The 27,518-nt window shown below is 48.5% G+C and overlaps 1 protein-coding gene across 3 annotated transcripts; it reads right to left on the bottom strand.

The window, feature by feature from the left end:
• Positions 1-509: 509 nt before the first annotated feature.
• Positions 510-26,727, bottom strand: LOC147214985 (liprin-alpha-3-like). 3 transcript variants are annotated; one of them, XM_086140355.1, is made up of 31 exons: positions 26,587-26,727; positions 18,540-19,252; positions 15,379-15,480; positions 15,115-15,279; positions 13,405-13,479; positions 13,242-13,301; positions 12,936-13,064; positions 11,295-11,387; positions 11,090-11,142; positions 9,605-9,698; positions 9,330-9,464; positions 9,163-9,246; positions 8,960-9,091; positions 8,820-8,882; positions 8,659-8,738; positions 7,909-8,095; positions 7,249-7,433; positions 6,937-7,180; positions 6,726-6,865; positions 6,505-6,653; positions 6,330-6,426; positions 6,069-6,150; positions 5,622-5,822; positions 5,460-5,522; positions 4,914-4,940; positions 4,655-4,830; positions 4,475-4,572; positions 4,208-4,383; positions 4,028-4,096; positions 3,560-3,722; positions 510-1,610 (listed from the first exon to the last, which is right to left on the bottom strand). In XM_086140355.1, the coding sequence occupies exons 2-31, from the start codon at positions 18,873-18,875 to the stop codon at positions 1,558-1,560; spliced, it is 3,711 nt and encodes a 1,236-aa protein (XP_085996481.1). In that variant the 5' UTR covers positions 18,876-19,252; positions 26,587-26,727; the 3' UTR covers positions 510-1,557. The 3 variants fall into 3 exon arrangements, with proteins under 3 accessions (XP_085996481.1, XP_085996483.1, XP_085996484.1); XM_086140357.1 differs by having other exon boundaries at positions 7,909-8,053; XM_086140358.1 differs by lacking the exon at positions 13,242-13,301.
• Positions 26,728-27,518: the final 791 nt, after the last annotated feature.

Raw genomic sequence — 27,518 nt, 5'->3', positions numbered from 1 at the left:
GGGCCGATGAACGGGTTTAATCCGGCTCGCGAAGCCAAAAGAAACCAGATTTTAAGGGTGAATTGAAAAAAAAAAGTATTAACAGTAGTTAAAATGTCATGATTTTACCCGTCCGGCTCCCTTGACAGTAGATTTTCCTCCATTAAATACATAAAATGTTTCCTTGCTTCCAGTGAACTGCAAACGTAAAGGATTTTCTCATGATGAGTTAAATTCAGAGAATAAATTGTTATGATTAAACGTAGAATATCGTTGCCCACGATTTGCGAATAGCGTTAGAAGGTGTAGTACAGGTTCCTGCCAGCACGCGGCGCCGTCTGGGTTTCACGCTGTCACGCCGAACGCCATTAAGCGTTGTCGTTTTAGGCGTTTAGCTTGGAAAGGTGGAGAAAGTTCCTCTTTAGGAGCGAGGAGGATGGAGGAGAAGGATGGAGGAGGTCTGGAAGACCAGAGTGGAGGTTGATGGATGGAAGGGAAGCTGCAGGAAAGCCAGAAGAAAAGTCCGTCCGTAGCGTTTAACAGGTATGTTTTTTAATTACAGCTTTTACAATCATGATCATTATTGTTATCATATTATATTCAATTATCACTACTCTCCAGTAATATGAATTGAAATCATAAGACAATTTGTTGTTCAAAATGTACACATACAAGAAGCATATCTTAAATGCCCGTAAATTGAAAACATATTTTCCTTTTTCCCCCCAACCTGAAAACGAAAATCCACGTTCGGTCTCGGAGCCAAGTATGAAATCAACGTAAAGGTTTACACACATACGTACTGTACATACATACATACATACGTACAATAGCAGTTATCATAAAAAAATGATAAAAATAAAATACACACATTTTACAAAGTCCTTACCCAAGCGTTCACATCATCGGATGATTGACGTTCACTCTAAAATGGTTGATTTTGGCATGCATTATTAACACAAACGCTCCCACACTCCCCGACCCTCCCGGCCCGGCCGGCGTCGCCTTTCCTCCCGCCGCCGTTTCCCCGTCCGACTCACATTTGTGCATCTCGTGTCTTTTATGGCTTCGGGACGTCCCAAACCCCGGGCGGAGGGCGGCGGGGGGGGGGGGGGGAAATAAACCTCCCGATCCGGATCCTGCGTCTGTATTGCCGTCTCACACTCGAAAAAACAGAAGATGAATTCACGATGGGCAAACGGCCACGTTCTACAGAGTCAAACATCATCATGCCACAACTATGGATGGAGATGGAAAGAGAGAGAGAGAGAGAGGGAGAAAGAGAAAGAGAAAGAGAGAGCGATGGATGAGAAGGCATTCACTGTTGGATCGTCTGAACTCATTCACTCAGAGTTTTTGATTCTTCTCCGCGTTGATTCTTTTTTTTTTCTCTTGAAAGGTGGTTTTTCTCAAGTCGGGGATGGAGTCGGGCTTCTGAGGTGGATCCAAGGTCGGCGCTGAGGCGCTTATGGGATGCTTCGGATGGTTCTGCTCACCTGGTGTGCTTAATTTTTTCTTTTTTTTTTTCTTCCGCTTCTTCTATTTTTTTTTCGTATTTTTTTTTTTTTTTTTTGTCTTTTAGCAGGAGTATGTCCTCACGGAACCCGACTCCCCTCGGGGGCCGGCGTTCACTGGAAGGGAGGAAATAACTTTATTTATCCCGAAGGAAATGGTTGTGCCAGAGTTTCCAGTAAAACATAACAATAATAGATAATAGTAGGAAGGAGGGAGAATAAGAAATACAAATGAAATATAAAGTGTCAAAGTTAAGGCTATAAAGTGTTTTAAGGTCTTAAGAAAGCAGCGTGAGGTCAGCGGCTCCGCGGAAACCTTGTCAGAATCCGTCGAAATCCCAAACGGGTTTGTGGGCGACGGTTTCCGTGGCGACCTCACGCTTTGAGCGGATCTACAGCGGCGAGGAAATTTGTCTTTTAGCGGGACGGATCCGATGTGGACGGCGTTCTGCCTCGACCGGCCGCTGTTTTTTTTTTTCGCACGCTTCAAACGGCGCGGCTTAAACGGCGAATTTACGGATTTTTTTTTTTTTTTTTCGGATCGATGTGACGCCGAAGAAGACGACTTTAAGGGTTTTAGAGCGCAGGAGGAAGACCGAGTTAGCGGTCGGCTGTCAAAACAGAGATAGAAAATGGATGGATGGATGTTTCTTTGTGTCTTTTTCATCAGCCGTGTTGCAGCCACCGTTTGGAAAAAGGCATTTCCGGTACGTATCCGTGGATGTTACCGGTATGGATTTAAAGTTAAATGTTTCTGCGTACAGGACTGTCTCAGAAAATTAGAATATTGTGATAAAGTTCTTTATCTTCTGTAATGCAATGACAAAAACAAAAATGTCATACATTCTGGATTTGTTACAAATCAACTGAAATATTGCAAGTCTTTTATTATTTTAATATTGCTGATTATGGTTACATCTCAAAAATCCTATATCAAAATATTAGAATATAATGAAAAAGTCATTTTGTTTTTTTAATTGCACTACAGAAGGTAAAGAACTTTATCGCAATATTCTAATTTTCTGAAACAGTCCTGTAAATATCTCATGTTACAACGTGGACATCTGCGGCTCGATTGTCTTGTCAGGAAACAATGTTAAGGAATATTGACTTCATTTACGGTGTCAAGAAGTCTGACTTCTGTTCCTGCAAGGTAAACCTGCAAACTCTTTTGTTTATCCTGAGTCGATTTAGTGACATTCAACCTTTCAATATCTCATTCACACGTCTGTACGATTTAGAAATTTGACATGTTTTTGTCACGGCCAAAGTCAAAATCAGCATTGTTGTCAATTTCTCTGCCTGTTCTGGACATAGAGGAGGGGAAAAGATGTTTCTCACAATCCCGGGTGACATGAAATTAACAAAATAATAATAATGAGTGCAACTTATTGAGGCATAAAGTATAAAATGAGAGTTTTATGCATATCTGTGTGTATTTATGTACAGTGCGGCCGATATACACTGCTCAAAAAAATAAAGGGAACACTTCAAAAACACATCCTAGATCTAAATGAATGAAATATTCTTATGAAATACTTTGCTCTTTACACAGTTGAATGTGCTGACAACAAAATCACACGAAAATGATCAATGGAAATCAATTGTATCAACCCATGGAGGTCTGGATTAGGAATCACACTCAAAATTAAAGTGTAAAAACAAACTCCAGGCTGATCCAACTTTGATGTAATGTCCTTAAAACAAGTCCAAATGAATCTGTGTCGCTTCCTGAGTGGACACTATGATTTCACACAAGTGGGATTGACTTGGAGTTACATCGTGTTGTTCAAGTGTTCCCTTTATTTTTTTGAGCAGTATATATATATATATACACGACTATTTATTTAGTTATTTTTATACTTATATTCAGGTGTGCTAAAAAGTCCGGAAATGACGGTACATCCTGTCCAAAATGTCCAATTTCAATGCGAAATGATTCGTTTGACGGTTTTGTCGCAACGCAGCTGCATCTCAGGCCGAGCTGCAGGATCCGGAGCCGAAATGCCGCGATTCCCCGACGGACCGGACCGGACCGGACCGGCAGCATGGCTTCTCCTCCTCACCTTCACTCTGGACCTTCCTCAGGGTGACAGAAGGGGTGGAGATCGCAGAGGCACGGAAGTTGGCGGGTAGCGTCTCCGAGGAGTCAGAGGTCACGCCGCGGAGGTCCTTCTCCCTGAACATCTTCCTCCACGACGGCGAGCGCGTGAACGTCTTGGTGCCGTCCTGAGGAGACCATGCGAGCCAGGGAGGTGGTTTGAAATCCGGTTAGCTTCTCCGCTAAGGACTGTTGTGACTTCACACAGCAGGCGGGCGGATTTTTAGCTCCGCTAAGACTGTAACTAAGTCATTAGTGGTGGTGTAAACACAGCTGCGCCGCGCCGGCCTCCAAAACACAGGGAGGCTGATTTACCGCCGCAAAAAGGATTGTTTGACAATTCAAAGATCGGCGTTTGGAGGAAAATAGATAAAGCGCCCAACACGCAACCCAAGTGATTGAATCCACCGTTTTGGTGGCCGATTCGTCCTACCTCGTCCGGCCTCCTCTCGGTTCCCATGGAGATGAGAGCATTGTACTCCTTCTCCAGGAGCTGCCGCGCCTGCGGAGACACCACAGCGGAGGTTAAGTCGAGGCGAAACCGTCCGACGGGCCGTCGACGCGGGTGTCGGGTTTCCGATCGGAGCATACCGGACCGGGAGGTCTGGAATACCTGCGTGTTCTGGTTGGGTATCTGGAGGAGCAGCGCCAAGTCGGTGTAGTCGAAGGTGTCGTCTAGCGCCAGCAGGGCGCCGTGGACGCCGCTCTCCAAGAGGTTGTCCGCGTACTCTTTGAGACCGATGGACTGCACCCAACACATCACCCGCTCGTTGGACCAGACCATCACATCTGCGCAAGGGGACACCGAGGTTTCAGCAGCTCTTCTCGACTCTTAGCGCGCGGACGGAGATGACGTCGCGCGAAAACGAGGTGGCGCCACCTTGGTTCTGATGCTGGCTCTCCTCCCTCCTCCTCTCCAGCTCCTTCCTGTCGTAGTTCAGGCGCTTCAAGCACATGATGCCGTAGTGAAGACTAACCCTGCGAGTCAGAGGGAGAGGCGGCGGTGACGCGAAGCCGCCTTCGAAGCCGGGACGTGGACGAAACCTCCGCGGGTCCAAACCTGTGGAAGCTGTCCACCATCTTCAGCTGGCCCCTCAGCTCCTTCTTGGTCAGGTGGTCCAGCATACGGGCGTCCACCAGGGACTCCATGAAGTAGGAGCGGTACTGGGGCAGGCCCAGGCTGGGCAGCCACTCGTTCCCCACCCACTCGTGGTTCATGTCTCCGTAGGCGAGGATCTGGGGGGGAGGACGGAGAACGCGGTGAAGACGTCCGTAGCGGAAGGACCATCGGAAGGCCTACCGATCAAATGCAACCTCACCTGGTCCCAGCTGAACTCTTTCTGCTCCTTGATGTTGAGGGAAGGAGACAGCGAAGAGGACAGGGGTGCAAAGGACAGGGGAAGTTCATGTAGGTGCGTTACGGGCAATAGAAGTCAAGGCAGAATGGATGGCGGGGGGCAGAAGGAGGAAACCATTTGTTAGTGAGAATTAGTCGGAAAAACACTTCAGCAAAACAGAACTGGAGGGAGCGGCGGAGGAGAAGAGCGGCCGCAGAGGCCTGAGCACAGACAAACACAGAGAGAAAGCTGCGTCAGTCAAACATCTCACATCTTCTTACACATCCACAGAAACACCGCGACTCCGGATTCACCGAAAAGCTAAGTCGAGCTACGTGTTAGCGCCGTCGGACGGGAACCCGACGATCGTGGACGCGCGCTCATCATTCGAAGTGTCCGCTTCCTTCCCGATGGAAGATCCGTAGCGGACGCTATCGGAGTTTAGCGCTTCCGAGCGCCCGGGCAAAAGACGGCTATCTTGTTCCCACGAGTTAGCTCCCGGAGGCTAAAGGTGAGACCGGGTCTTACCGGCTTGGTGGCGGCGGTGAGGGACTCCATCTCGGCGTGCGTCATCCAGATATTACTGGTCGACTGTAACGACACACACACACACACACACACAGGAGTACGACTTCAGGCCGGATTCGCCGACACGGGCGCGTGACGTGAGCTCTCTCGCCATCGGCTTACGGAGCGCGTGCTAGCCGGCGCCGACGGGCTGGTGAGGGAAACCATCTCCTGGATGGCCAGGCGTAGTTTGAGCCGGTGCAGCGGGTTGCTGATGCCGATCTCCCTCTGGATCTCCGTGTCCGACAGGTTGGCCATGATGGCGCCGCTCTTCACGTTGGCGCGGCACGCCGCCACGTACCACGCCGGCATCCCCACCCACAGCTGGGTTCAGACGGAAAAGGGAGCGGGGAGATGAGCGGACGCACGTGGCGGCGGTGGAACGGCGGGATATCGAGTGACGGGAACCGGCGTTTAGGTGTCGCGAACAGACAGAGCTGAAAATGAGCCTCGTACTAAATTTACCCCGAGATGAACCCTTACGGGAAATAGCATAATTATAGCGTAGGCGAGAAAAACAAGTCGTTTCTTCGCGTCTTTTGGAAGGGAAGGGGAATTTTGGCGGCTTACCTCCAGCCACGTGACCACGGTGGGGCCGTCCCAGGAGGCGAACGGCAGGCCCTGGCGGCAGGCCTCCTCCAGCAGGTCATGCCTGGCACGGCGAGTGGAAAAGAAAAGGGGAATCAGAAACCCACGGCTCCGCGGGTCACCTTACGACTGTCTCCGTTTATAAATAGCCAGGCGGCGATGCGATACTGGGTTTTCTTTTCAGAACCGGCCACGCGGCGCCTTTCCCTCCCGCTAGGGATTGGGAGAAAAGACGGGTCTCACTTCTTTTTGCTCCGGCGGTCTTTTTCCACCGTCCCCGTCCCGAGTTTGGCCAAACCCAAGGGGTCGGCCGAGCCCAGGTCGTCCGAGGGCGTGGAGGCTAAGGAGGTCAAAAAAAAAGAACGCTGGTTAAAGCCGACCAGAAGCACCGGCGAGGGTTTTCTGCGATCTCTCCGACCTAGGGAGGCGGATTCCCGCCCGGGCGCGCCGATCCTTCCCTTCTCCTTTTTCCCAAAGAGACGCCCGATGGACGACTTGATGCTCTTCTTCTTGCTGGCTTTGTGCAGCGAGTCCTGGCTGGCGGTGGTGGCGCCGTCGGCCGAGAGGCTGCGAGGCGGAGAGGGAGCGGTGAGAGGCGGAAAAAACGACGTGGGAAACCTCGGCTCCGAAAGGGCGTACCTGCGGAACTCCCGGTGGTCGTCGAGGCCGGCGCCCGGGTGAGTGTGCGTCATCCGGTCCAGCCGTAGGGCGCGCGGGACGGGCGGCGGCGTGGAGTCGATCAGGGCCAGCGCTCTGCACTCGTCGCCGTCTTTGCTGTTCTGCGGGACGGATCGGAAGCGGCGGATCAGATCGGGTGTTTCTCGCCGTTTCGGGAGATCTACGCCGCTACCTGTCTGTCCGTCTCCCTCGCCGGGGAGTGCGGCAGCCGGGGGGTGGAATGTCCGGAGCTCGGCGGCGACGGCGACGCCAGCGTGGAGGAGGTGATGGAGGGGGTCATGTAGCCTCTCCCGACGCTATCCCGGCCTCCGAGGGAGGACGGCGGCAAAGGCGGCGCGTCCAAGGCAACGCTGCTCACCCGGCTCTCGATCTCCTCCGCCCTCAACTCCGTGCTTTCTTTCTCCTCCTGGATCAGCCTGAAGGGGAAGGGGAGAACGTCAGGCTTCGTCCCCGGCGGCGTGGATTCAACGACAAGAGGTCCTACTTGATCTCCTTGTTGATGGCCTCCAGCTGCTCCTGGAGCATGATGGCCAGCGTCTGCACGTCCGTCTGCCCGCTGGGCGAGAGAAGCTCCGACCCGAACAGAGTTTCTCTGTCCTCCTCGTCGTCGGAGGAGCCTCCATCCATGCTGCCCTCGAAGCCCAGCATGCTGCCGCCGTCCCAATCATACTGGGGAGGCGGCGAGAAAACAAAGAGGTGTGAGAACAACGGACGAGCGGAGATGGAAGGCGTGGGTGAAAGGAGACGCCGAGCACGCGGCGGAGGAGATGAAGATGCGGAGGTTTGTCTTCGGGAGCGAGGAGGACGGAGAAGATCGGGAAGGAGTCCATCAGAAGGACGGCGGGCGGGAGATGTTCTGGAGATCCAGTCAAACTGAGACGGTTTGGACAGAAGACAGACGGTGGAGATCTGGGTGGAAAGATGCTGAGGTTGGAGGAGGGCTAGAGGAAGACCAGAGAGGAGGTTCACGGACGGAGGGGAAGAAACAGCTGATTGGCTGTGGATTAAATGGAGGCAGCTGATTGGCCGTGGCCCCCGAAGGGCCCGGACAGCGGCGCTGAAAGCATGTATTCGTTTAGCGATACTAAAAATTCTCAATTTCAAAGAATCCAAATGATTATTTTACCCCTCGAGAGAGACACACCTTGTTACCGTCGTCCCTCGCCGGCCCCCACCGGCCACGGTGTGCACGCCGGACCACCACCCCTCCAGAGGAGCTGCTGTAGCCGGCGGGGAGCGAGCCGCCACCCTGGGGGTACCGCAGCTCGGAGGCGCTGCCTGGAAGAGATCTTCGAAAAAGGGTGGAGGGAAGTGAGCTGACGCTGCCCGCCCTACGGTGAGAGCCAGAATTCCTGAGTTATTCCTCTGAGACAGAAACTGCGTTCTGCAGCGGCTGGACAAAAGGGGGAAGGAGAGGTTAATCAAAGCACAGGGCCTGCACATCCACGTCTGAAGGCCCCACCGGACGCCCTGGAAAAACATCAGGGGTTTTTATTGGAGCGAGTCTGAAATTCAAGTCACGTTTTGCAGATTTTTATTCTCATTAGTCAAGGTAGCCACCCTAGATCACCGCTATGATCCAGTCATAGCGTTTTCTCCGTGATTTAAAAATAGATTGAGTGGAAAATAGTGTTTGGGGAGTTTTGCAAAACGTGTATTCAATTATTCAAAATGCATTTAGCCTTCGGACGGCGTTGAGATGAAGACGAGACGGCCGCGCAGACGGGATTCCCTTACGATCACACATGTAAATATTGTAAAAAAACAAGAATGTGACAAAGTAAAGAGCTGCAAAGGGGGGAGCGGACGGAGGACGGGGTGTCCCCGAAGACACCGCAGGTTGGTTGGACATCGGCATATGAATAAATCCCTTGGAAGATTCATTATGGCTGACCTGGAGTAAGAGGATCCGGGCCTGCCCCTCAGCTGATCCAGCTCCAGCTGGATCCGCTCCAGCTCAGCCAGGAGCTGCTCCTGGAACGCAGAGAAAAGGGTTGATTCGCCGGCCCTCGGACGGGACTTTTCAGAATCCACCGAACATCTGGAGGCAAAGACCTTGTTCGCCAGGAGATCGTCTTGGATTTTCTTCATGTTGGCCAGCTCCTCCGAGAGCGCGTTCTACGGGGCAGAAAGGAAGCGGCGTTTTGTTTTCCGACCCGTTCCCGCCATCTCTGAATCGTCGGCCGTCTCGGTACCTTCTCCTCCAGCGCCGCCATCCTCTCCTTCAGATGGAGCTGGAGCCTCTCGTTGGACTCGGACAAGAGTTTGTCCACGGTGTCCGAGAGCCGCTTGTTGTGTTCGTCATTCATCTTCTCCCGCTGCCTCGCCTGGAATTAGACGAGACGTCAGCGAGTCCGACGGACGCCGCAGCCGAAGCGGGAGGAGGTCATGGAAGTACCCTCTGCAGCTCCTGGTTCTTCTCCTCCAGCTGGGCTTCCATTTGCCGTAGCCGCTCTTCGAAGTTTCCGTGACGCTCTTCTGCCTGAATTTGGAGCATTTACGACGTCTTTACCATTCCGGGTCATCCACCATGAGATAAAGCCGCCTTCGCCGACTCCGACGTACCTTATTGAGCGCCGCGACCCTTTGCGCGAGCTGGGCCTCGATCTCCGGCAGCGTCTCCGCCCTCTGGAGCGTCTGCTGGAGCTTCTGCTTGGCTTCATCCAGGCGCTCCTGAAGCTGCTTGTTCTTCTCCTCGCTCTGGAAGAACACAACGGACGGCGGATCCGCATCGTGGAAAACAAAACGAGGATCGTACGTGATAAAGACGCTAAGGTGCGGTTAGCGTCCGTGTGAAGGTAAGGACCATGGATTGATGGATATCTACAGGTGCTTCCCACCTGTCTGTGCAGGGACTCCTTGCTGGCCAGCTCGTTCTCCAGCTTGTCCTTGATATCGTGGAGAGACGTCGCCTCCCTCTGGGCGCTGAGGTACCTGCAAGCGACACACCGCTACTTCTGAGGACGTACGGCAGGGGTCGGGAACCTTTTTGACCGGGAGAGCCATAAAAGCCAAATATTTCTAAATATATTTCATCGAGAGCCATATAGTATTTTTAACGTCTAATAAATTACGTTTAATGCGACCTCTGGCACTGCATGGATTTGTTCTTTTTTTATTATAGCATATTAGACGTACCGCAGATCCAAATGCAAATTTCTCTGTCCACGTAGCCTGGAATGCACGGTAATCATCGTCTTTTTTTCTTTTTCTTTTTACTTTTTTTCTTTTTTCCGTTATGAGGGTTTACGCGGATAAACGGTTTGTCTATCTGATAAAATTAATGTCTTCACCTTTACAATGACCCGGACGTGCTCGGAAGCCAGTGGTTTCCAACCCGTGAAATTTATCTTCAAAAAACGTATTTCTGTTCACGTTATGAAGAAATTTCACAAGTATTTTAAAATCAGTTACAAACTGATTTTTACTTTTTCAAGTAAACCGCAAGAGCCATATAAGGTTCCCGACCTCCTCCGGGGAGAAGGCGTGTTGAGATGCATTTTGTAATAACGGTGCATTTTGTGATAAACGTCCAAATTGTGATAACTTTTTCATTTCATTTTGTAATAAAGCCGCATTTTGTAATAAACTGCCCCAAGGTATTTTGTAAAAAAATGTTGCCGCATTGTGTAATAAGTTATTATATTTTGAGAGGGTTATTACAAAATGCACTTTTTATTCTCTTGGAAATGTGCTAACATGGAATTTATAGAATATTCTCTGTTAATGCAACCTTTGAATAGTGTACTGATAGTAATTGCTATTACAAATCGCACTTTTTTGTCCTCTCGGAAATGTAATAACATGGTGCAATACGTAATATCAATTCTAAAGCATAGTTTATTTGTTTGTTAATTGTATTTTATTTTACTTTAAAGTATTTGTAAAAGCAAGGCCCGTTATTAGTATCACTGTATTAGCCTAGTAGCAGTACTTAGCAATTACTATCAGAACACTATTCAAAGGTTGCATTAACAGAGAATATTCTATAAATTCCATGTTATTACATTTCCAAGAGAATAAAAAGTGCATTTTGTAATAACCCTCTCAAAATATAATAACTTATTACATAATGCGGCAAAATTTATTACAAAATGCATTGGGGCATTTTATTACAAAATGCGGTAGTTTATTACAAAATGAAATGAAAAAGTTATTACATTTTGGACGTTTATTACAAAATGCGTCTCAACAAGGCGGCGGACGTTCTGCGACGGACACTCGAAAAAGGTGCTCAAAACATCTCGCTGTTCTTTGTGGTTTAACATTAGAATCATTTACGATCTTAATTTCCCGCTACTCCGCCAAAGCTTGCAGGCCGTTACCTGCGTTCAAGAGTGGTGATCCTTTCCTCCATGTCCTCCCGCTGGCAGAGGGCCTGCGGGCGCCGAAGCAGAGATGGCGTTTAACCACGAGCATAATCAGGAAAGACATCATCCATGCATGGATCTGGAGGTTGTGACCCTGCGGTGCAACGTGACCCCTGGGGGTCAAATATACTCAAAAAGCCTCAGGAAGGAGCCAACGAACCTCTTTCACTTCCCTCTGGAGCTTCTGATTGGCTTCCTCTGACTTGGTCACCTCCCTCCTGGCGGCGGCGAGCTGCTCCTCGATTTCCCCGACCTGACGTGACGACACAAAGGGACCCACAAGGTGACGCCGGCCGCCGCTAAACGGGATGATTTCGGCGATTCGGCATCTCGAGTTTTTCCCTCCGACTGTTCAATCAGGGCGTCGAGGACCAAACGAGTCTCTCCGTTCGTCTTCAGGCGACGATTAGCGAATTACTCATCGTCTCCACGCACGGCGTCGCTACGTGACTCTACGATGATTCAAGCGGAATAGAGTTTGAATAGCGACGCGTTCACTGACGGCTCTGACAGAAGAGCGTTGTTTCTCTAAATGGAAATTCATTCATTCGTTATCCACGCTGAGTATCCTGCAGGTTCCTATCCCAGCTGTGATTGGCTGAGAGGCGGGTCCAACTAATGGCTCATTCATTCACATGTAAAAACATTCACCCTTTCATTCAGGGTCTCCGGTGAACCTTGTTTGGACTGTGGGAGGAACCCCTGAGGAACCCTGCGCAGAGACTCCACACAGAGGCCATCCATGGGAATCCAAGCGGGGACCTTCTAGCAGTGAGGAGGAAGGTCTAACTTCTGAAGTGCATCGCTGCTCTACCATCTATGATCTCAACATGGATCATCACAGATGTTCCTCAAGCGTGAAGAGGCGTCAAACTGCAGGTTGACTCGTACTCTTGATAAAACAGAAACCCCGAAGCTTTTGACCTTCTAAGACAGGGGTCCCTAAACTATTTCCTGCGAGGGCCAAATAACTTTTCCCTTCTCTGACGCGGAGTTTGTAACAAAAGTGCGACGTTCGCAGGGGTGTCTAAACATAAAAATGTATTGTTTTCCGGAAAGCCACACATAATCAAAAATTAACCCTTTCTGAGATATTGACAGGAAAAAAAATAGAAAATAAATAAAAACATTATTAATGAATAATTTCTTTGTCTCATCTCTTGACAGATGAGACAAACAGCCTTTTCTTTGAATGGAACAAAAAAATAATCGTTTGTCCACTGCAGGTTAAACACTCTGCATTATGAATCAATTTTTCTCCAACCTTATCTTTTTACCATTATTCCATGTTATTTGACAGGGGTGTGTCCAGGATTTTTTGTTTTTTAGAGCAGGTTTTCAGATGAGGCACAAACTGCAGAAGGGTGGAATAGAAGGTTACGTTCTCTGCATGTACAAGTCACGATTACGTGGCCAAAATGAAAAAAAAAAAAAAAAATTATAAAGCATCTCTGGTTTTGTTCAGGGGCCGGGCAAAATGTGGAGGCGGGCCGTATCCGGCCCCCGGGCCGTAGTTTGGGCACCACTGTTCTAAGACGTCAAGCATTTATTATCATGATCTCAGCATCCATCGGGAGCCGCTGGGTGAGGAGGTCAAAGTCCCCCAGGGACCGTCTGCAGACCTTCAGATGATCTCAGGCCAGACGGGACGCATAATTCATAATCCAACCAGGTGCCCAAAACTCCACGAAGAGCAGGCGTCCGACCGCCTCGTCTCCACCCGAAGTTCTCAACGAACACGTGGACGTTCACGTTCGCGCCATCGGAACCGGGCGGAGAAGAAGAAGGAGGAAGGTCTCACCTGGCGGCACATCAGGGCCAGCCTCTCCCTCAGCTGGGACAGCTCGGCCCTCTGTCGCTCGATCTCGCCTTCCCTCTGCCTCTCCAGCTCGCCGTCCTCCAGGCTGGACGAGGGGCCGTTGGGCAGCCGCTGGGTGGAGGTCGACGGAGAGAAGGAACGCGTCGGGAGTCGGTTATTGAGAAGAGGTAAGGAGAAGATGTTGAGATCACACCGACACACCCACATAGCTACTGTTCTACTGACTATCTGGGATCTACCACATATACAAGAATGACTGGAACCAACGACCATAAGACCCTCCCTTACATCTTTCCCGCCGTCCAACCCTTGCTGACGTCTTTTAATTTGGTCTCTTAAAGAGATTACCTGGAGAGAGAGGAGCAACAAACATCACACAAATGAGAATCCTGCCTCTTCCGCTGGTCCTCATCTTGTGGAGAACACGCAAAATGGCCGCGAGGGACTTTACCTCTTGAGAAGACGAGGCCAGCTGGTCCTCTAACATGGAAACCCTCTCGAGGGCCACGCGGAGCCTTTCCCGAACCTGCGGGTGCAGCAACAGGACAGGTGAGAAGGTCCGCTTTGGACATCAGTTTAATGTTTGCAAGGTCTTCAGAATCCTCCTGAAGACGGTGAAAGAGGTGTTTCAAACGTACGGTGGACCCTCGCGGATTTCTTTTGCGATTTATCGTTCTGTTTTTGCAGTATTGGAACATTTTTTCTGGATAAAATAGCCATATTCTAGCCTAAGAAGAAGAAAACAGTAAAAAATATTGGTTAATTAAACTACAATATAAGAAATATTTGCAATATTGAGCGACGGCTACTGCGACATGACTCCTGACGACATTCGGATCCGTTGACGGACGAGGACCTTGTCGAGACAGTGACGTCTGCCGGCGAGGAAGAGAAGCCACAAGAAGAGGAAGAAATCGAAAGAGACGACGCGCAGCTCCGTGACAAACGCCGCAAAAGCCTTGCAAAACATGCGGCGAGATCGCTACGACGATACGGTTCGGTAGGTCCGCTTTTGTAAGTTGACCGACGGCGCCGTGGCGGTTTAGAAAACCATTTTCAACCAGAGAAAAAGAAGCAGATGCTAATATGTCTGTAAATACCATCAAAATAATCGCGTCTCTACTAAATCCGCTTTCGCGGGGGGTCTTGGAAAGTAACTCCCGCGAAAAATGAGGGTCCGCTGTATACCTGCCATTTCTCAAGGTATGTTATTTCTTCAGAACGGCCTTTTTGAGCTCAGAAAAACAAACCTCGTCAACAGAATGATGGTTCCACAGAAGAAAAGCTTTCTTTTGTTGGAAACAAATGGTTAGCATTAGCCTAGCTGCCCAGTGATGCCGCCGTACGCTTACTCTGCTGCCGTACCGCTCCCTTTCCTATCCTGTCCACGCTCATGTCCCAACATCCGTGCACGATGGCGACCCCGTATCTTCTCCCGAATCTGTGGTTAGATCTAGTCCACCATTCTGATCGGAGCGGCCTATCGCCGGCCGACGGGAAGAAGATCGACAAACCGCTAGCTAAGGCTAGCTCTGGGAGAGGAGAGGGTGGAAGCTAAGCTATCATCTCTGAGGAACAACGACTCCCAGAACATCCAGAACATCTCTGACTATTTAATACCCAGCGCTGCTCTCAATAGACTTCTCTCTCTACCCACTTATATATAAAGCACCAAAAAAATAAAGGGAAACTTAAACACGCAATGTAATCACTTGTGTGAAATCAAAGTGTCCACTTAGGAAGCGACACTGATTCATTTGGACTTGACATCAATCATTTCCATTGATCATTTTTGTGTGTTTTTATTGTCAGCACATTCAACTATGTCAAGAACAAAGTATTTCATAAGAATATTTCATTCATTCACATCTAGGATGTGCTATTTTGGTGTTCCCTTTATTTTTTGGAACAGCGTATATATTGTTAGCACTGTTTTTGATAACTTCTCTTCCATCGTCCACCTCTGCTGTGTGTGATTGAAATTCTGTTTCTCTTGCTGTTACCATCATTTTAGCTGTTAGCATGTAGCTGTTAGCGCTTTGAGGAATCGATCGTTATCGATCAATTGGTCGATCTCTATCATTCTCTCTGATTGGTCGAGGCAGAAGGCCATCCGAGGTGCGATCCGTCCGAGGTTTCTTCCCGGCTGTCTTGGACCCACCTTCTCATCCAGCGCCTTGTGGTGCTCAAACAGGGACTTCAGAGCTTTGAGGACCTCCACCTCGCTGGAGACCCCCGCCGGGGACTGCGCCTGTCTTTTCACCACCGTCATCCTCAGGCTGCGCTCGTGACGCGACACCAGACACTCCAGGTGCTCCAGCAACAGCTGCGAGGACGGGGGAGATGTTCGCAGAGGAGATAAAGCGCCAGAGAGTCACGCAAAAAGGGGGGCGCCGATAGCCAAAATGGCCGCTAAACATCTTACACGTGTGTTGTTCCTCTCCGCCTTGAGCTCAGCGATCTCCTCCTCCCTCTCCAGAAGCTGCTCCCGGCAAACGTTCAGCTCTTTAGTCAACACTGCAAACTCCTGCGGAACACACACACACACACACACACACACACACACACAAAGCAAACTCTTTAATGTGTTTGGATAGTTCAGGCGCCGTCTGCGCTGCGGCGGGAGATTTGAGGGGTGTAAAAATAACCGGCGCCCGACGGAGCCAAACAAGTCGCATGAATATAAGCGTCGGCTAAACGTGCAAAGACGGAGGTGACGTAGAAACGCACGAGGATGATGTGTGTCGCTGACACACTTCCACATAAATGCGATTACGTCACAGTTACACAATGGCTACGGATGAGGAACGCTATTCCCGGGGAATACACTGCACAACCCTGTGTGTGTGTGTGTGTGTGTTATAGAATAAGCATGGGATGTGTTTCCTCCAGAAACGAATCTGTGGCTTGCTAAGCGCTTTGCAGACGCCGACAGTTGGAATATCTGCTTTGTGATCGTCAAACAGAAGAGACAAGAGCAGCGTCTCTTTGCGAGGTGAGATGTGTGCAGATGGTGACACAGTGGGTTTGTTGGCGCTCGGCCTTATGGGTTTGTTTCTTGTTTGGATAGGGGTCAGCGTCTCAGCCGGGTTCCCGTGTCCCCGCGTCTTTTTTTTTTTTTTTTCCTTTTCCTTTTTTTCCCCTCCCTCTCCTGTCTATTTTTTGCGCTCACCGCCGTCCAAGAGGTTTGCAAATAGCCAAAACAAATCACTGTGCGCTTTGGGTGTAAAGCCTTGCAGATCCAAGGTGTGATGACGCCGCTGAAATGTCATGGATGGAAACTCTTATTAGCGATTTTAATATAATAACAACGGTATCGATGACGATGGCGATCATAGAAATATTACTAATGAAAGTAAAATAATTAGAGTAATTAATAATTAAAATAATTAAAGGAGAGGATATATACGGCTAAGAATATTAACATAATCAGGATAATAATATTTAAGATAATGGGCATAATAATAATAATAATCATGATAATAATAATAATAATGTTGATGACAAGGGTGAGCATTGTAATAATAATGATACTGATAATAATAAAGATGACCAGGATAATAATAATAATAACGACAACAATAATAATAATAATAATAATAATAATAATAATAATAAAGATGATGATGCTAGTGATAACAATGATGGTAATAATAATTGACAATGATAATATTAAAAATAATAACAATTGTAACAATTATGATTTGCATGTATTTAACGATAATTGGGGTAATAATAACAATAATACTAATAACAACAATAATAATAATTATTATCATTTTTATTATGTTGATAATGGTGATAATAATAATAATAATAATAATAATGGTAATAATTATAACAATATATGGGTATAATAATAACAATAACAACAATAACAATAATGATTATTATTTTTATTGTGTCGATGATATTGGCGATCATAATAACCATTATAGAATAATAATAATTATAATAATAATTATAATAATAACAATCACAATAATAATGATAATATAATGAAGATGATGATAATGATAAAGATGATAATGGTAAAAATAATATTGTACTACTAAGCATATTACCAAGATAATATTAATAGTAATAATAATAATAATAATTATTACGGTAAAAGTGATAATAACAATAATGATGACGACGATGATGATAAGGATACTACTAATAACAACATCAACAACAACAGCAACAATAACAGCATTCCGTTAACACTGAAAAATGCTGATAGAGGTTTTTATAGATTTAAGTCTATTTCCAAAATCTCTTCACAGGAAGCTGAAATTTGCATTTTCTTGCATGAAATTGTAATCAAACCGTGACATGCACCGAGAACTAGGTCAGTTAAATGAGATGTAGCGTGCAGCTCATCTCATTTAACTGAAACTCATTTGGACGGTCGACCGCGTATTTCAGTGTGAGCTCTTCTATTCGCTGCTTTTCACCTCTTGACAGCAGTGAAAGACGAGAAGCTGGTGAAAATAGCCCCTGAAATCGCATCAGCAGCAGACATTTTGGTTTAGATATGTAAAAGATGGCGCCAGGCGAATTCCACTGAGTTTACTTTGGGGCGGATTTGTGCCGAAACATTTCACCGAGTCGCTCGGCGGGGGAAAAAAAAAAAAAAAAAGGAAAAAGAAAAGTGTTTCCCAGCGCCGGCCGCTAATAAGCGACTCCTCTAAAATAATGGGAAACAAACATAAACCCACGCTTTCAGAAAAGACAACATCAGGGAGGAAGAGCATGAATCTACATTTAGCATCCGCTTTGCGTGCGTCTGTGCTGGAAGCGTCACTGCAAAGAGCTCGCCGGCTTCATCACGACACGCTCAGAACCAAAATCGGACCTCCTAAAGCAGCATTAAAAGCCATAGCTATCAGGTGGTTCAAACCGGATCCCCCTCATTAGAATATATGGATCCAAAAATGATGGCACATTTACCAGATGGAGCAAATGACACAGTCATTAAGACTTCAGAGGCCGATCTTAGAGTTTTGGACTGACGCCGAAAAACATACATCCGCTACACACTTAGGGATGGGTGCTGGATCAAAAAAAAGTCCATTAAGTAGAGTTTTGAAATTATCCACAACACCAAAAGAGCTCCAAGTAGAAAAGATGATTTATTTTACCCTATAACACACAGATCTTAGGCCTCAGATGCCTCGAGCCTATGTTTTGCTCGAAACATCATGCATGCGAGAATGCGTCTTTTTGTGTTATGTGTAAAATAAATTATTTTGTTTATTATTAATTTTCTTTTTGGAGCCCATTTGGTGTGCGGCTTATCCTTTTAGATTACCTATGCGGGGTGCATTTTTTTTCCTTTTTTTTTTTTTTTTGAATAATAATTTCCCCTCCTCCCGCCTTTTTCATTCTCAACCCCCGATATTTCATGTCAGGACATGAAATAACAGAAATATCATCTCATCCTATGTGGTGGATGTACCCGTCATATTGACGTTGAGAGAAAAAATACATTAAAATTAAATTAAAAAAAAAAAAAAAAGATTATAACTAGACTTGGAAAAACTTTCCGTGGCGAGCCGGACGAATCCACATTTTCATGACTTTGCAAATACGGGGGTTTACCTGGGGAAGGGCGATGGATAGCTGCCTCTGAAGGGACTCCTTCTCGTGGCTGAGCTCGCGGAGGCGTAACTGGGCCGTTCCCAGACTCTCCTGGGTCTCCCTCAGGTTCTCCAGCAGCCTCTCTCTCTCCGTCAACATGTTGACCATTAGCGACTCCAGGTTCCCGGTGCTGCCGCCTTCGTCTCCTCCGCCTCTGGACTCCCTCCCGCCGAAGCCCCCGCCTCCCATGGCGCCGCCGGGGCCTCCGACCCCAGCCCCCGCAGGGGAGGACGGACCCCCTCCAGTCCCGCTTCGCCCATCCTCGGAAATGGTGGGCATCACCTCGCACATCATCATGAGACCGCGGCGTTTGCGTGGAGATTATGGAGAAAAGTGAACGGGGGAAGGGGGGGGGGGGGGATTGTGCGTGCAGAATGTCTGGGTCGGGTCTCTATGAGCTTGTATTTACTGTCGGATGTATAAAATAGAACTCTTTACATGGTCACTTTTCAAAAAAATATAAATCCTTTGGTCGCGCATACATATCTTCTCTTCTTTATTGCCTTTCGCTTCGTTGCCGCCGCTCACTCGTGGACTCCTTTGCCCACTAACTGATCAAAAAATGCTCATGGAGGTTGTCCCAGGAGGAGGAGAAAGACGAAAAAGGTGGTTGGAAGGCGGGCCGGGCCTCCTAGGCTGAGTCGAAGTGCTTCTCACAGCAGAACGGGCGAGAGCTGGAAAACACAGAGGGGTTTATGTTAGAAATCCGCAATATGAGACAAGGCACGGATGGAACGTGATGCTGCTAACGAATAGCCGCTAGCTTCTTCTTCTTTTCCTTTGGGTTTTTCCCTTCAGGAGAATCAACCTTCTCCATCCAACCCAGATCCGGGCATTTTACGGCCCGCGGGCCAAATATGGCCCATTTTGCGTTTTTATCTGGCCCGCCAAACTATTTTCTTTGAGTATTTCAACAAGTATTTTCAATTATATTGCATTAAGACACTCAATTTTTTCCCTTTTGTTTAATTTTGTATGGATGATTACATACAAAATAATGTTGGTACATTTATATGATCATTAATGATTTTAAAGTTTGAAATGAAATGATGAAAAAATTGAGTGTTGAAATTGCATCTTTCATTTTATTCAATTTACCCGATACCGAGTTGGCGTAAAAATTAAATAAGAAATGCGGCCCGCCAGCCAAAATAACTGCCCACCCCGCATCTAAACCTCGTCTCTGGATCCTCCTCTCTCACACCAACTAACTTGATATCCTCTCTATCCACGTCCATCAATCTTCTCCTTGCTCCTCCTCTAGACCTCCAATTCAAGCATCCGTCTACCAATATATTCACTCTCCCTCCTCTGTCCATGACCCGACCATCTCGGATCTTCTCTCCAAAACATCTACCATGTGTCTGATCCTCTCCATCCTGGTCACTCCCAAAGAGAACCTCAACATCTTCATCTCTGCGACCTCCAGCTCTGCCTGCTGTCTTTTGGTCATTGTAATAGTTTCTAGTCCATACAGCATCACTGGTCTCACCAGTGTCTTGTACACCTTTCCTTTTATTTTGGCCGATAGTCTTCTATCTCTTCGAACCCCTGACACTTTTCTCCAGCCATTCCAACCTGCTTGAACCTGCTCCTTTACCTCTCCTACACTCTGGACTGTTGACCCTAAGTACTTGAAATCCTCCATCTTCTTGATCTCCACTCCCTGTCGCCTCACCGTTGCACCAAGGTTCCTCTCATTCACACTCATATATTCTGTCTTTGCTGCTAGCATGATAGCAAAATAAACAATATTTAGACGCCGACGTGCCGTGTGACTCCGCAGAATTCTGGAAACAGTCAAAACGTCAATGTGTTGGGGACATGACATGCCAGTCTTTGGAAGGCTTTTGTGGCCTATCTCTGAGGGTTAGCGGAGGACGACAGGGCGGGAAAGAAGAACCTCCTGGAAAAGCGCCGCCTGAACAGCAGAGAAACCTGCCAAAGGACTTGTGTTGACCTGAGGTGCAAAGGTGTGATAGGATAATAGAGAGAACAAACAAAGTGTAAACACTCAGGTCCAGGCGGCTTGCTGGTGCAGTGGATAGAGCTTCTGGCTCACAGCAAGCAGGGAGTGAATAGTTGTATGCTTCTAGAAGTGTGAATGGTTGTATGCCTCTTCATGTGGTCCAGGGTCAACCACATAACCGCCTCTTACCCGATGAGCCGGCACTGCTCTGTGGATTAGGAGTGGATGGATGGACACGAAGGTCTACTGCAGTAGGAATTCATCGACCAAGGCTTTTCTCTGGTGGATTTGGATGCTGACAAACGTCCCACGGCATTTAGTCGTACGGCTGCCGAAAGTAAGTTTGTTCGGCAAGTCAGAACTTTACTTGTGGGAAAGTTCTTGGAACTTGTAGCAGAACTTTGGTAACCCTGCCTCTAGCTTCTGCCTTAGCACTCACCCTGACGTGAAACACAACTCTCCAACCCGAAGTCAGACAAGCTTGGGAGTGGTCCCGTTGGTAAGCCCAGCCAAAACCATGTAGATGTAGGTCCATTTCCATTTGTTCAATCTCTTATGATTCTCCAGGGAAACCATTTTGACGATCGCCACCTTGGTGGTTTCTTTTTATTGTGTTTTCTTTAAATCCTTCCAAACTAGCGTGAATCAACTAGTGAACGGAGCACAAACTTGGTTGTGGTCCCAATGGAAAGCTCAAATCAACCAGAGCCCGAACCCTAACCCGAGCTCCAGCCTCGACCCAAACGCTATATCTAACTCTCCAACTGAGACTCGTGCCAGCCTGGGTGCCGTTGGAGAGCCCAACCAAGACCACTGGACGGTATGTCCAATGTCCAGGTCAACCATTTGAGGATCGCCACTTTGGAGCTGGTTGCTGTAATCCCCCCAACTAACCTTAAACCGAACCACCACGACTTTTTCTTTAAATACCGTCTAGCGAATGGAGCTCAGACTTGGCCAACATTAACCAGAGCCTGAACCCTAAGAAGAAGGTCCGAGGAACAACTGGAGGGGGGAAGCTGCTGACACAATGGGCTACCAGGAAACAGACCAAGCAGCTACACGGATGGAAATAAAGAGAAAGATCAATCTTTGCATCGCTCTAAGGTTAAGAAAGAAGGATGAGTAATGTTTTCATTTCACTAATTTCCATTATGCAGCTTTGTTGGTGTGAATTATGATCTTATCTTAAACGCTCCTTTTTTGCGTGTCTTAATTTTGCATCGGCTGGGCCAAACGCTATGGATTCAGGCAATCAACAAAGTGCATTGTGTCCTTCCCTCGCCGTCCATATTCCTCACTGTCTTGTTTACAAAAGCTTGCACTTGATACTTTTAAGTGGTTTGGACTGATTTAGTGTCCCACGCTGGCTTCTCCTCTCCCCGGCGGGACTGGGCAGCGTAAGAGAGAAGGTCCCTGTCCAACCGCAAATGTCCCGATTCAAACATAGTGAGCAAAACTGAGTCTCAGAACTCGTCAAATCGAGTCTTGCCAGTGGTCTTTATCTTCACATGGGAGTCCAAGACCAAAATGGGACTGCTGGCTAATCGCTGGAATGCTGATATATTTGTGAATTAGCTCGGCGGGCTGGCCGCGGCGCTTCCTTCCCCGGCTCTACTGGTGGATAATCACTGATGCAAAGCTGAACTGGCATGGGCTGCGCTTCCTTAAAGGGATGCTATTTGTCCTTAAAAGGGGGGGGAAGAAAAAAAAAAAAAAAAGGAAATGAGATTGAGGAATAGCCGGCGCCGCCTTGGCAGCCGGATATATAATAGCAATTAATAAAGCAGGAGGAGAAGAACCCCGAGAGCTGCATCATCACAAGCCAGAAGGGTTTCTTTGACCCGAGGGACTCTGTGAGAAGTGGTTGGACGCTGTGGATCCCTGACGGCTCGGAGCTTCACCACAGGTCCCACTGGATGGAATCCAACGTACCGCGTCAAAATCTTCTTGTCGCGGCAGCTGGACCCGAATAGCTGAGAGACTTCTTCGGTTCAGAGCTAGAGAAGCCTCCGAAATGTCTTTGGGTGAAGAAGAAGTCAAGCTGATGATTTGGACGGGAATTCACCGTGACCTGGACGACCGAGAACCTCCATAGACATCCGATACTTTGGTTTACTGAGGACGGGTGAGGAGCAGGAAGGGACAGCTCCACATGGTAGATGTTCCAGAGTTGAGAGTCAGCCTGAGATAGTTCGGACACGAACAGAGGAGGGATGGTGAAGATCTGGGTGGAAGGATGCTGAGGTTGGAGGACGGTTATGGATGGAGGGGAAGGGCTAGTAGGTGGGAGAGGAGAGGGTTAGAAAGAGGCAGATGATTGGCTGAGGGCCTGAAGGAGAAGAAGAAGAAGAAGAAGAAGAAGAAGAAGAAGAAGAAGAAGAAGAAGAAGAAGAAGATGAAGAACAAGAACAAGAAGAAGAACAAGAACAAGAACAAGAACAAGAACAAGAACAAGAGAAAGACGGGTTCTTTCCAATGCAGAAGATGCCATGTGGTCTTACGAGGTCAAAATCCATGTTCCTTTGGCATGAAGAAGCACACGCTGCAAGGAAACTCTCTTTCGACCGTCCACCTCACGACCCTGACCCTGCCGAGGACCAGGATGAAGCACGGCTCTGGTCGCCGTCTCCACGCCGTTGCGTGGACTCCTAGCCTTGAAACCCCGTCGAGCTCACGGCTTCGGGAAATGTTGGCATTGCTTTGTCGTTATCAGCAGTTCTCTAATGACTGCAGCAGGTGCGACAGAAAACAGGGTCATATCGTTACCGCCAGCTAAAGCCGGAGCTTCGACATCCTGCGTGACTCGCCGCGTTTCATTGCCTTCCTACTGGGTCATGTGATGCGTCGGGATGAGGAAACAATCAAAACAGAAACAAAAATAAAAGCTGTGCAGCGGTTAGCGCTTCCGCGTCGCAGCCAGAAGATCCCCGGTTGGATTCCACCGTGTCTTCGTGGGGTTCCTCAGGGTTCTTCGGGTTCCTCCCGCAGTTCAAAACACACATGCAGGAGCTTTAGCGTGTGCTAAATTATCCAGACGTGGGAACAACAGGGTGCATGTATGGATTTCGACATATGACGTTGGAATGAGTGAATGTTTGAGCGTCTGAATGTTTGTACATTTCTATATGATGTCCAAATGAGAGGGGGAATATGATGTGTGAATGGTTTATGTCTCTATATGATTTAAATGAGAGGGTGAATAGTTGTATGTTTTAATGATGTGTGGATGACTGAATGGTTGTATGTTTATATACGATGCATGAATGAAAGGATGAATGGTTGCATGTCTATACATGCCATGTGAATGAATAAGTGAATGGTTATATGTCTATATATGTGATGTGAATGACAGGGTGAATGGATGAATGTCACTAAATGATGCATTAATGAGAGGGTGAATGGTTATATGCCTCTATATGACATATATGTGAATGAGCGAATAATTATATGTCAATTTATATGACGTGAATGAGAGTGAATGGTTGTATGTCTATTTCTGATGTATGAATAAATGAATGGTTGCATGTTTATATATAATGCATGAATGAGAGGGTGAATGGTTGTGTGCCTCTATATGACATGTGAATGAATGAATGCATGAATGAATGAATGACTGAATAGTTATATGTCTATATGTGATGCACGGATGAGAGAGCGAGTGGTTGTATGTTTACATATGATGCATGAATGAAAGGTTGAATGGTTATATGTCTATATGTGATGTGAATGAGAGGGTGAATGGTTGTATGTCGCTAAATGATGCATGAATGAGAGGGTGAACAGTCAATGTCTTACACATGACGTATAGATGAATGACTGTATTTCTCCATGAATTGTGAATGAGAGGGTGAATGGTTATATGCCTCTATATGACGTACATGTGAATGAGTGAATGATTATATGTCAATATATGTGACGTGAATGAGAGCGATAGGTTGTATGTCTATTTCTGATGTATGAATAAATGAAAGGTTGCATGTTTATATATAACGCATGAATGAGAGGGTGCCTCTATATGACATGTGAATGAATGAATGAATAGTTATATGTCTATATGTGATGCACGGATGAGAGAGCGATTGGTTGTGTGTCTATATATGATGCATGGATGAGAGGGTGAACGGTTGCATGTTTCTATATGTCATGTGGGCGAATGAGAGGGTGAAGGTTTCTACATCTTTCTATGCAGCCCTGTGATTGACGGGTCCGGGGTGAACCCCGCCCCGCTGCCCTGACTGACTGCAGGACGAGATAATCAACAAATGAACCCACAAATGCAAACCTCAGAGTAAAACAGGACAAAGGAGAGCAGATTTAGCACAAAGTAGATCTAAGATGCAGCTTGCAGTTTTAATTTAAGCATCAGCTGGAAGCTCCCCGGTGTGTGTGTGTGTGTGTGTGTGTGTGTGTGTGTGTGTGTGTGCAAGGTAGATATATAGCAACAGAGTAGTGCATCTAGACCAGTGTAAGTTCTAGATGCTGCCCCAATATCTCCATGAACCCATTGCGGAGGGTTCTGATGTTCTGCCCTGGTTCTCCTGCACAGACACAAGAACACAAAGTGTGTGTGCATATGTGTGTGTGTGTGTTGTGTCACGGCTGAAACACGTGGGTGATCTTCAAGGTTTGGCTCAACCACATCAGCCTGAGCATCTCCATCTCCATCACCGTGCTCAGGCTGCAGCAACACTACGAGGGGAAGGAGGGGGGGCTTCAGCCGCCTGTCGTTCACTTCTGCTGAAATATTCCCGAGGAAAGACAACCGTACAGATGGAGGGAGAGAAAGAGAAAGAGAAAGAGAGAGGGAGAAAGAGAGAGAGAGAGCATAAACAGCTCCTCTCCAGCAGACATGGGGTGGAGGGGGGGGGGGGGGGGGGTTGCAGGCTCCCACCGCCGCCGACAATGAAAACTGGCTTAAAAAAAGAGGGTCTCTGCAATCGGTGCTTCAATCCCCCCCAACACACACACACACACACACACACACACACACACACACACACACCAGAGGGAAATGCATGCACATCTGGTGCGCTTTGCATATCAATAAAGAAGAACAGGGCATATAGGTTTGTAATAATGATCCCTCCCGCTCCTCACACACACACACACACACACACACACACACACGCACATAGGCAAGAAACGCATCATTGGAATCGATAAGTGATCGTCGGCGGCTGGCTGGGCGGGTGGGGGTCGGGGGTGGAGGGGGTCCGAGAAATGACGAGGCTGCCCGGATGACAGATCGGCGGCTCCTCCATTTCCCGACCGCGGCTCGATGCGGAGCCGCCGCCGCCGACGACGACGACAACGAGCACGCAAACGAGCACGCAGGCCGAGGAGACGCCTCCGAGTGAGAAGAGAAGAAAAAGGCTAAAAATAAATGGAAATGTGCGGGTCATGGGGGGGGGGGGTCCAATGAAAGCAAACAGGAAGGAGACAAACGCCTCCTCAGGAGGAGGAGGATGGAGGAAGATGGAGAGGAGGAGGATGGAGAGGAGGATGGAGAGAAGGAGGATGGAGGGGAGGAGGATGGAGAGGGCCTGGAGAGCTGCACCCCGCTCCCCTGCTCCCTCTCACCCGGGCCCGACACCTCCTGCCGGCGCCGGGAGCTCCGGCTGCGGGCCGGAGCATCTTCTGAGGACTCCTTCCTCCTCCTCCTTCCACCTCCTTCCTTCTCTTCCATGCATCCACCGCTCCAACGGACTGTGTGAGCACCCGGAATAAAATCGTGCGTGTGCGCGGTCACGCTGCACAACACACCTGTCAAGCGAAGCGTTGCTATTTAATAAGCCTCTATTCCAAAAAAAAAAAAAAAAGCACCCGACCCGCGCGTGCACGAGTTCACGCACGGGTGCCCCCCCCGTCCTCCTCGAGAGCACAACGCTAGTTCACACGCAAACGCATGCACGGAAACCTTATCACACACACACACACACATATGGATATTTTTTTTTTTTTGCATGCACATTCCTCCCCGCATCCGCGTGCACCGTGCGCTCGGCGGTGCGGGGCGGCGCGGGGACGCAGCCTCACCTCCGGAGTGCTCGCGGGGAGCCCGTGGCGTCCATGTCCGCCGCCGCCGCGCCGTCCGTGGGTCCGTCCGTCCGTCCGCGCCGCGGCGCCCCCTCATCCGCGCCGGAGTACGGGCGCTTCCTCGTCCCCCCCCCTCAGCACCGGCTCCACGTAAACGACTCGGGGGTGGAAGAGGAGGAAGAGGAGGAAGAGGAGGATGAAGAGGAGGAGGAGGAGGAGGAGGAGGAGGAGGAGATGGGTGGAGGTGGTGGAGGTGGAGGTGGCGTGGGGGGGGACGCGGTGAGAGACGACACGCCGCCTTTCCACAGGCTCCCCCCTCCGCCGGATGGGAAGGTAACGGGTCTTAAAGAAACACTCTCTCCGCGTCTACGTGCGCGTGCACGCACGGCAATCGGAACACCTTTGCACGTGCACGCGCGTGCGCGAACACCGTTTTTCTTCCCTGCCCCCCCCCCCCTCTTTATTTAAAAGTATTAATAGAAAAAAATATTTACCGGAAGCCCCCTCTGCGCAAAACGCACGCCGGGCGGAAGTGTGTGCGCGTGCGCGCTCTCTCGCGCACTCCTGCACGCGACGTGCACTAATTCTCACCAATCATATCGCGGCATTATATAAGCGCTGCCCCGCAAAACGCGGGCTCCCGCTATTTCCACGCCGTCCCCGCAGACCCGCGGCTCGCCGCGCATCGCCTTGGCTGCGATGATGTCATCCTCCCGCCATCCCATAATACTCCGAGAGGCACCCTATGACGTCACCGGGCGACAGCTGTTACCAATGACAGCGGCGGTGGGCTTCTGTGGGGCTCCGCGGCAATGGTGAGGCCTGACACGCGTGGGTCCAGGCCTCCCATCCACACACACACACACACACACACACACACACACACACACACACACACACATACAATGTACAACCTCTGTCATGAATATACA

This window comes from Fistularia commersonii, chromosome 33, assembly GCF_037954325.1.
Source record: "Fistularia commersonii isolate RoL2024-O1a breed Wild chromosome 33, RoL_Fcom_v1.0, whole genome shotgun sequence".
Taxonomy (NCBI): domain Eukaryota; kingdom Metazoa; phylum Chordata; class Actinopteri; order Syngnathiformes; family Fistulariidae; genus Fistularia; species Fistularia commersonii.
This window is presented reverse-complemented; position numbering and strand designations above follow the sequence as displayed.

Coding starts and splice junctions, on each gene's coding strand:
- LOC147214985 (XM_086140355.1), bottom strand. CDS start 18,875: ATGATGATGTGCGAGGTGATGCCCACCATTTCCGAGGATGGGCGAAGC. Junction 11,388..12,935: donor TGGCCCTGATGTGCCGCCAG/GTGAGACCTTCC, acceptor TCGTCACGTCAG/GTCGGGGAAATCGAGGAGCA. Junction 7,434..7,908: donor CGAGGGACGACGGTAACAAG/GTGTGTCTCTCT, acceptor CCGCCTCCCCAG/TATGATTGGGACGGCGGCAG.